Source organism: Triticum urartu, chromosome 5, assembly GCF_003073215.2.
Source record: "Triticum urartu cultivar G1812 chromosome 5, Tu2.1, whole genome shotgun sequence".
NCBI lineage: Eukaryota > Viridiplantae > Streptophyta > Magnoliopsida > Poales > Poaceae > Triticum > Triticum urartu.
The window spans coordinates 577,587,841-577,597,650 of NC_053026.1; the positions used below are offsets into that span (position 1 = coordinate 577,587,841).

General features: G+C 50.4%; 1 protein-coding gene across 1 annotated transcript; it reads right to left on the minus strand.

Moving 5' to 3' along the window:
- Positions 1–295: 295 nt before the first annotated feature.
- On the minus strand, positions 296–7,313 carry LOC125510893 (indole-3-acetaldehyde oxidase-like). The gene is made up of 7 exons (XM_048676180.1): positions 6,925–7,313; positions 3,510–5,150; positions 2,827–3,089; positions 2,503–2,712; positions 2,199–2,417; positions 948–2,108; positions 296–857 (listed from the first exon to the last, which is right to left on the minus strand). The coding sequence occupies exons 1-7, from the start codon at positions 7,088–7,090 to the stop codon at positions 444–446; spliced, it is 4,074 nt and encodes a 1,357-aa protein (XP_048532137.1). The 5' UTR covers positions 7,091–7,313; the 3' UTR covers positions 296–443.
- Positions 7,314–9,810: the final 2,497 nt, after the last annotated feature.

Below are 9,810 nucleotides of genomic sequence, written 5' to 3' on the forward strand. Positions count from 1 at the left end.
GGTACACAATATGACCAGCTTTCATATCACTTTTGGTGGACGGATACAGTGTTCATTTTAGGAGTCCGTGTTGGAGATGCCCGGGTCATTATTGTTCAAATTTTAACCAGGAGGGAGGGGATATTAGCATAATAGCACAGCCGGATGTACGTCCGTAGGATGGGTCTATAGGTCTAACATTTTCCATAGTATGTGGTTAGATCTGAGTCGACTGAGACTTAACCAAGTCTCAGTCAAGTGACATAGAATTAAGAAGTGACATAGAATTAAGAAGAAAAAAAGATAAAACTGAAAAGAAAAAAATATACGGATCTTTATGCAAGATCAAAGGAATATATGATCTGAGACATAACGAAATCTTAATCGACTGAAACTTAGCAAAACTGTTTTGCATAACACACGCCAAATTACATGCCAACTTTTTACACACAACGTACTCAGCGTCATGCCACGGGAGTCGGGACCTCGGCGGCTGAGGAGAGGCTCTGGAGGTGCCTCTCCACGACGTCAAGGCCGCAGAGCTCCTTGACGTCGGCCATGGTGGCCGGCACGTCCATCTGGAACGTCAGCGGTGAGTTGACCGAGAAGTCCGTTCTGGCCGCCCTGATGGCCTCCCGCATGGCACAGTGCACCGACGCTGCCAGGAGCAGCGGCGGCTCGCCGGACGCCTTGGAGGAGAGCACCCGCTTGTTTTCGCGCGCGCTGCTTATGAGCTCCACGTTGAACTGCTTGGGGATGGTATCCACCGTCGGGATCTTATATGTCCAGGTGCCATCGTGCACCACCAGCCCATCGGCGTTCGTCGCGTAGTCCTCGTTCGTGAAGAACCCCACCCCTTGCACGAATGCGCCCTCCACCTGATCCATGAACAAAAATGGAGTCAGATTACAACGATCTGCAGAAGCAGCTAGCGATCAGGTGGCTGCGCGGGTCGGCGGTGAGCTTACCTGGCCGAGGTCGACCGCCGGGTTCAGGCTCTGCCCGCAGTCGTACACCAGATCGCTCCTCATGATCGTCGTCGCTCCGGTCAGCACGTCGATTTCCACCTCGCTGACGGCGGCTCCGTAGTTGATGTATTTTACGAAGGCTGGGTCGGGCTTCCAGTAGGCGTGGGCCGACAGGTTCACGCTCGCCATCTTCGCCTGGGCAATCAAGGCGCTCCATGGCGCCGCAGCGCCTGACTTTGCCTCGAGGCCCTCTTTGATGGGCTGGAGCCGCTCCACGAGCACGGCGCACGACTGACGGACCGCCTCGCAGCTGCTCTCGGACGTGGTGCTCCCACCGGTGAAGCTGCCCTGGATCAAGCTCAGCGTGTCGGCCTGAATGACGCGCACCTTGTCGAGCAGCCCGTCGGCGTCGGGACAGAGCTCCCGCAGCCCGAACGCCGTCATCTGCTTCACCTTGGTATACAGCCCTTGCCCGAGCTCCACGCCGCCGACCTCCACAGCGATCGAGCCGTCGTTCAGGATGGACACGTTGCCCGGCGTCGGCCGGAGGGCCACCTCGTAGGTGATCGGCACGCACGAAATGCCGCGCTTCTTCCACCTGCTCCCGCCATTGAACCGCTCAACTGCCTTCGCCCTGCTCTGGTACTCCGGCGACGAGGCCAGCTTGTCGAAGATGTCGATGAGGCTGTATGTCGGGGCGTCCCCCGCGGCGTCGCCGTAGAACTTCGTGAGGCTCTCGACGCTGTGGAGGTTCTTTCTCCGGACGGCGTTGGTGTCGGCCCCGAGCGCGGACGCGACGTGCTCGATGATGGCCTCGGCGATGAAGGAGCCCTGCACGTCGCCGGGCGCCCGCACGGCCGACTTGGACGATACGTTCGTCTTGCACAACTTGATGTCGAAGGCGAGGGCGCCCCAGTTGTACTTCTTCAGAGAAGCGATGGTGGCAGCCGGGATCATCGGGCTCAAGTCCGGCGATATCCCGGCGTTGATCCCAAGATCGACGTGCAGAGCCGTGAGCGTGCCGTCCGACTTGAACCCGACGGAGTACTTCGCCTTCATCGGGTGCCGCCCTCCGGCCATGATCATGTCCGTCTTCCGGTCGAGGTACATCCGAACAGGACGCCGCAGCTTGAACGCTGCAACTGCACACGCACATGCTACCTGAAAACCCAAGCAATTGTAACATGATCAGAAGATTGTACCAACTGAAAAACAGAACATATTGTTGGTGTGTAGTCTGAATGAACTTACATGGGTTGATTTCATTCCCTTTCCACCAAAGCCGCCTCCGACTCTCCTTGTGATGACGCGAACATTGTGGTAGGGAATGCCGAGGCAGTCCGCGACGACATTCTGAATGATCTCGGGTAGCTGCGTAGAGGAGTAGACGATGATGCAGTTATCCTCGTCGGGGATGGCCAATGCGGTCTGAGTCTCCATGTAGAAGTAGTACTGTGATTCAAGTTTCACCTGTCGGAAGTTAACAAAAGACGCTATTCAGTTATCTTTGTCATCTGAAACTAACAATGCAGCATCCTAGATATCAAATGTGTACCTCTCCTGATAGGATCTTGTGATCAGCTTGAGACATCCCTTGCTCGAAGTCCCCAACTGGCCGAGGAGCAAAATATGGGGAAGTTTGGAAGTAGCTGTTATGCCGGATGGCATCTTCTATTGTCAGAATCGGCGGCTGAAGATTCTCGGTGCTATACTCGATGACCGCTTGCTTCGCCGCCATATAGGCGTACTTCTGTGTTTCAGCGATCTGAGTGATGGCAAAGGATACGGTAAGTTCAGCGATCTCTTAAAATTCAGTATAAGAATAAACTAGTACTGGTTTATGTCCTGAAATTGAGTTCAGGTGGCCAGAAGTAGGTACCACAATGCCAATATTTTGACCAGCAAATTCAGAAACCGGATCGCCGAAAAGAGCTTCGGTTCCTAGCATATTGATGCCAGCTCCAACATTTTTGCCACCGGCTGGAATATCCTTTGCGGTGATAACCCCGATGACCTTTTCTGAAGCCAAAGATGGCCTGAAGTTGACACCTTTGATATGGGCATGAGGGTGTGTGCTGTAGATAAAAGCTCCATAGAGGCAATCCTGGGGAGCAGGGATGTCATCAACATACACAGCCTCCCCTGGAAAACAAGCAAGAATATTGTCAAGTCCATGTTTCTCGATAGAAGTTAGATGTGCCAACAAATTTTTATTTTTGAAGAAATATATTCAGGGATGCAGCATATCATATGGTTCGGCACTGATAGAACCATTGTGCTAAAGATGAATAAAAAAAAATCCCAAATGATCTTGAAGTATGTAGAAGAAAATATTACTTCCTCCAATCCAAATTAAGTGATGCAACTTTAGTACAACTTTACTATAAACAATGCTGAGAAGTTCAAGCTACAGAAATCTAAGAAGTGCAGTGCCAGGGCATAAGTTATAAGGTAGACCAGCATTGTCAAGTAGTACTATCACTTGTAATTGAAGAGTACATACTAATTGAAGTAAACACTTGTAATCTAAATAAAACATTGAATAAGAATGTAGGAGTATACCAGAAGCTTGCAGCTCGGCCCCGGATTTCGTGATCGGCTTGCCGACAGGTTTGTATTCGTCATTGAAAACCAGTTCTTGCCTTGAGCGAATCTGCAAGTCTTCGCTCGCAACCTGACCATTCATGCTTCCATTTGCACATGACCCATTGGGAGCAATAGCCTTTGCTGGTTCAGTCAGGTTGTTTCCAAGTGAAGAAAGGAAACTGAACAAGAAACTGACAGCCAAGCTGACTCTGTATTCAGGATGTGTGGTGCCTTCTGACGGCATGATAATATCCTTCAGCAATCGAACAGCTTCAAGTATCACAGGCGCACTCACGGATTTCCCCTTCAAGAACTCTTCAACCTTCCGAGCCTGGGTGGTATGATCGACACCGTATGCGCCGAATGCAAGGCAGATATCCTCAATTATGAGCTTCCCTGATGCTCCATCGCCTGAAGTCCTTGCCAGGAATGCAGAATTGACATAGGAGACGGCATTGCCAAATGGTCTGGGAGCTACACGAGAGGTCTCGAAGATGACATTGTCTGAACCCCAATCCGGGACAAATATGCTGAGCAGTATGGTCTTGGCATCACAGGGAGGCTGCTCCAAGAACTCATCGAGCGTCAGGCACAGCATCTTGGAAGCCGTCTGGATGGTGACGGTGGAGCCGGCGGCGAGAAGAACGGTGGCTATGTCCGACGGGAACTGCAGTCGTTGTGCCATGATCACGTTCCCGCCGACGGTCGCTGTGTTTCGGACGAACGGCGAGGCCACCTTGCTCAGGTGACTGGCGATCTTTCTGAATACCGGAGTGCCATCGGAGAAGACCTCGATGGCTTTGGAGATGGACACGGCTGCCCCGATCTCCAACCCCTTGCTGTTCCTGTCGATGACAGAAAGCTCTGCGATGCCTTTGATGTCGATGTACTTATCGTACAGGTCTTGATCCTTGTACACTCCGGCGCCGGTGTTTGACGCCACGATCTTGACTGAATTTTCGTCGAACCAGCTGGAATCGAAGAGGCTATGGAGCTCCTGGATGCTCCTGGGATGGTACCAGCCGTCTTCGCCGGCGATCGCCGCTGGGACTGAGTTTTCGTTCATTTGGCCCTTGATCTCGGACTTGAGGAACTCAGGGAAGGTGCAGACAGAGCCGCTGGAGTATTCCGGCAGCTTGCTGATGTCGGCGCTGTCGGTGCCTTTCTTCCAGAACGAGTTGAGGCCGAGGTCCTCGAGGTCGACGTCGGCGGCGAAGCTCTTGCAGGCGTCGAGGATAGGCCGGTAGCCGGTGCAGCGGCACAGATTGCCGGAAACGGCGTGCTCGGCCTTAGAGCAGGTAAGCTTGGAGAACCCCGGCGGCGGGGCGTGATCACCGGCGGTGGTGGTGCCGGGCTTGTCGGCTTTGACGAGCGAGGAGAAGATGGACATGCACATGCCGGGGGTGCAGAAGCCGCACTGGGAGGCATGGAAGCCAGCGAGGCGCTGCTGGACGGGGTGGTAGCCATCGCGGGTGTTGCCAATGCCCTCGCTGGTGGTGACCGAGCAGTGGTTAAGGCTGCCGACGAGCGTCAGGCAGGAGCTCGCCGAGAACTCGGTCACCTCGTCGGTGGCCGGGTCGTACTTGGAGATGAGCACCACGCATGCGCCGCATCCACCTGCATGCATGCACGCAGCAACGTTAACACACGTTAGATTTGCAAACCAACATGTGGTTGAGATGGTTAGGTGGACAGTGGTATCCCCAATCCACCAGGGTTCAAATCCTGGTGCTCGCATTATTCCTGAATTTATTTTAGGATTTCCGGCGATGCGCTTTCAGTGCGCGTGTATATGAGCGCTTGTGTCTGTACTGATGCTCAAAAAAAAATACACACGTTAGATTTTTTTTTTGCTGTTAGTTAATTTCACTTTTTTTGCGGGGATATATATGTTAATTTCAGCTAGAATCGGCCAAAAACGAAGATAAAAAGTCTCACATAGTTCACGCTAAAAGGCAACGGCTATTGCGAAGCACATGGTCCCACACTCCCACTAATTACCTCCTTTGCCGGGCTAGTTCTGTAAAGTGTAAAGTCATGCGAATCTATATAAATATCAATATAAAGCATGTGCCAAGTTGATATGGGCAAAAATCTGGTGGTACTGATTACAGAATTTCGCTACTGTATGTGGCAAAGTGGAACACGCGCCAAAGTTTCTAATATCGGCAGTTGAACATGGATGGGAGCTGGCCACCAAACAGGAAACAGCAAGGCAGCCTTTTGTCACCATCATGCCTGAGCTGAGCGACCGTAAAGAACTACGTAGTAATCCTCTAGTTTACTGTTTTCTTAGCTACTATTACTCCTCGTAGCAAAATAAGACATTTTAGTAGACTAGTTTAGTCTATAAAAACGTTTTATATTTTGGTTCCAAGGTAGCACTATTTTTTAGATAAAAGTCAAGAAAACATATTCTAGTATATCTCGGTCACATCGCTAGGCCGAGTGTAGTGACAATGGCGTGTCGGGCAAGGTTATTTCCGCTAACTGTTGTACTACAAAGTCGTCGGTTGTCGACTGGTCGTTTGATAGTAGGTAAAGTAAAAGTAAAAATCGTTCTTGAAAAAAGAAATTCGAAGTAAACTTACAGCGAAAAGAATACTGCCACTAAACTGCAAAGTTGAATTATATGCTCCTACATGAAGTTATACGCGTGCACTTGCCTGAATGAAAGTAAAAAAGCAGCGGTCGTCTGTGCTGTCGGGGTGCTGAGAGCAGGTTGGAAAGTCGGATTATCTTCATGTATCATGTAAAATATAAGAAGACAAAAGAGACTTGGCTTCAAGATGGAGATTGACCATGTGCACCTCCTTATCATTCAATTATTCTATTTCGAGAAATCCGGATTACGATCTCCAGAGGGTCCCTTTGGTAAACTACCTGCCTACCCTCTTATGGAGAGCTAGATTCCGTGGTGGAGTTGACTTATAGCTAAATTAACAACGTGGCGTGTGCATGGGATCAAGCAGAATCAGAATCCAAGGAGATCGCGGCATGCAAGAGGATTGATTTTCCCAGGAGAAAACAAACAGTAAAACTATATTTGCGGTCCGCGTTTGATGAACGAGCCATCGATCCAACAATTGCGATGGAGGCTGGAATCTGTATGTGCCCGTCACGATTTATGAACGATAGCGCTAGCTAGCTAACCCAAGCAAAAAAGAAGAAGATTATAGAAGAACCAGAGACGAGGAACATGAAGAATCGGTGTGCATTGTGGTGTGATGTCGTACGTGCACATGTACACAAATAAAGAACTGGTACCGGTTTGATCGAAATCTGGAGCAACTCACATGGACAGATGGGCTCGATCCATCCGCTTGTGCGAACGAGCGAAAGAAGAATTAAACAAGGCGATATGAAATGAATCGAGCGGTGCTGCCCTCACCTTCGCCGCAGCCGAGCTTGGGCCCCCTGACGGGCGTGCGCGTGCGGAGGAACTCCAGCAGCGTCGTCGACGGGTCCACTCCGGCCGCCTCGTGCCGCGCGCCGTTCACCGCCAGCACCACCCGCTCCCCCGCCGCAGCCGCCGCGTCCTTCCCCAGAGACCCCATCGCTCTCCACAACCCACCCTTATCCTCCTGCTGCACTAGTACTACTCACCAAGTGCGCGCAGGGAAGACAAGGATCGAAATTGTACAGCGCGATTTCGATCGCTACCTAGAGGTCAAGGGGCGCGAGATTGGTGTTCGGTGGTCGCGCGTGTACACTCCCCCGGTCCAGACAGACGCCCGGCGGAACAGACGGAGGCGGTACGCTAGCTTCTCATGGACTTTTCTGCTGTCATAGGAGCATCAGCCAATCGGTAGTACTGCGTACTATACGACAGATCAAAAGAACGGGAAAGGTCGTAACTGATCTGAAGATGACACACTGCCAGCCCAGGTTTGTTTGCTTTTGTTCTTGTTTACCGTATCTTGACAAATAGGCAACTTTACTACTAGCTTTAAATGAAACGTAGGGAGGATTCAAATACAACGAGCACATTTTTAACCTTTGCATAGTTATTAGGATACATAGAGCCAAAATCAACGCGTGCACACAAAGACACACCGACAACTAGCAAAGGCAAATAAGACCCCGGAGTCCCAAGCTATGTTTTGGTGGAGTATAAAAAGAAAAAGGAAAAGAAAAACTTTGAAGGGGTCAACAGAATGATCACTAAGAGCAACTCCAACCGGACGATCCATTTGGCACGTTCACGTTTGTTTGGGTTGCTGCAGACAAAAACGCCGGTCCAACGCGCCAACCCAAATCCAAATTGCGTCCGCTTCGTGTCCACGCCAATACATTTCAGACACGAAGTGGATGCGCCGCGCGTTTCCTCAGTGTTCGTCACGGCCCCACAAGTCAGCCGGCCAATCACCACATGCGGTCGTATTAAACACAGCCACCTACCTCGGGCCTGCCTGGTAGTGTGTGGAAGGATCGCGTGCCCGTCCTTTCTAATGGACGCGTGCGGTGGGGTCGGCTCATCCACTTCTCGTCCACATCTGTCCACCTTTACTCCCTCGCCGGTGACCACAAAACCTTAGCCAGCCAGCCAGCCCGAAACTCTAGCAAAGCCATGGGCATCTTCATCGGGAAGGGAGGGAGGAAGGGGAGGTTCAATGACGGCGGCTAGACGCGGCAAGCCACCGCGGAGCAACAACGGTTGTACATCCCAGTCCACCAGGCACAGTGGCACTGGGAGTACCACCAACCCCTGCAGTAGACGGACGTGAACTTGCTGCACGGCTGGCATCTAGACCCGCAACGCATCCCCATCCCGGAGGCGCTGCGGTCCGCGCGGGCGCACGTGGAGGAGGTTTGCCGACGTCGCGAGCTGCTTATGCGGAAGCCGCGCCATGCGTGCTTGCGCACCAGACTCCCCAACTGGGAGCGTTGGTTTTGAAGGAAATATACCCTAGAGGCAATAATAAAGTTATTATTTATTTCCTTATATCATGATAAATGTTTATTATTCATGCTAGAATTGTACTAACAGGAAACATAATACATGTGTGAATACATAGACAAACATAGTGTCACTAGTATGCCTCTACTTTACTAACTCGTTGATCAAAGATGGTTAAGTTTCCTAACCATTGACATGGGTTGTCATTTGATTAACGGGATCACACCATTAGGATAATGATGTGATTGACTTGACCCATTCTGTTAGCTTAGCACCCGATCGTTTAGTATGTTGCTATTGCTTTCTTCATGACTTATACATGTTCCTATGACTATGATATTATGCAACTCCCGTTTACCGGAGGAACACTTTGTGTGCTACCAAACGTCACAACGTAACTGGGTGATTATAAAGGTGCTCTACAGGTGTCTCCGAAGGTACTTGTTCGGTTGGCGTATTTCGAGATTAGGATTTGTCACTCCGATTGTCGGAGAGGTATCTCTGGGCCCTCTCGATAATGCACATCACCTAAGCCTTGCAAGCATTGCAACTAATGAGTTAGTTGCGGGATGATGTATTACAGAACGAGTAAAGAGACTTGCCGGTAACGAGATTGAACTACGTATTGAGATACCGACGATCGAATCTCGGGCAAGTAACATACCGATGACAAAGGGAACAACGTATGTTATTATGCGGTCTGACCGATAAAGATCTTCGTAGAATATGTGGGAGCCAATATGAACATCCAGGTTCCGCTATTGGTTATTGACTGGAGACATGTCTCGGTCATGTCTACATAGTTCTCGAACCCGTAGGGTTCGCACGCTTAACGTTTCGACGACAGTTATATTATGAGTTTATATGTTTTGATGTACCGAAGGTTGTTCGGAGTCCCGGATGTGATCACGGACATAACGAGGAGTCTCGAAATGGTCGAGACATGAAGATTGATATATTGGAAGCCTATGTTTGGATATCGGAAGTGTTCCGGGTGAAATTGGAATTTTACCGGAGTACCGGGAGGTTACCGGAACCCCCCGGGGACTTAATGGGCCTTAGTGGGTGTAGGATCGAAAGTATGTCTAGAGGGGGGGGGGGTGATTAGACTACTTGACCAAATAAAAATCTAGCCTTTTCCCAATTTTAGTTCTTGGCAGATTTTAGCTATCTTAGCACAAGTCAAGCAATCTCCACACAATTCAAGCAAGCATGCAAAAGAGTATATGAGCAGCGGAAAGTAAAGCATGCAACTTGCAAGAATGTAAAGGGAAGGGTTTGGAGGATTCAAACGCAATTGGAGACACGGATGTTTTTGTCGTGGTTCCGATAGGTGGTGCTATCGTACATCCACGTTGATGGAGACTTCAACCCACG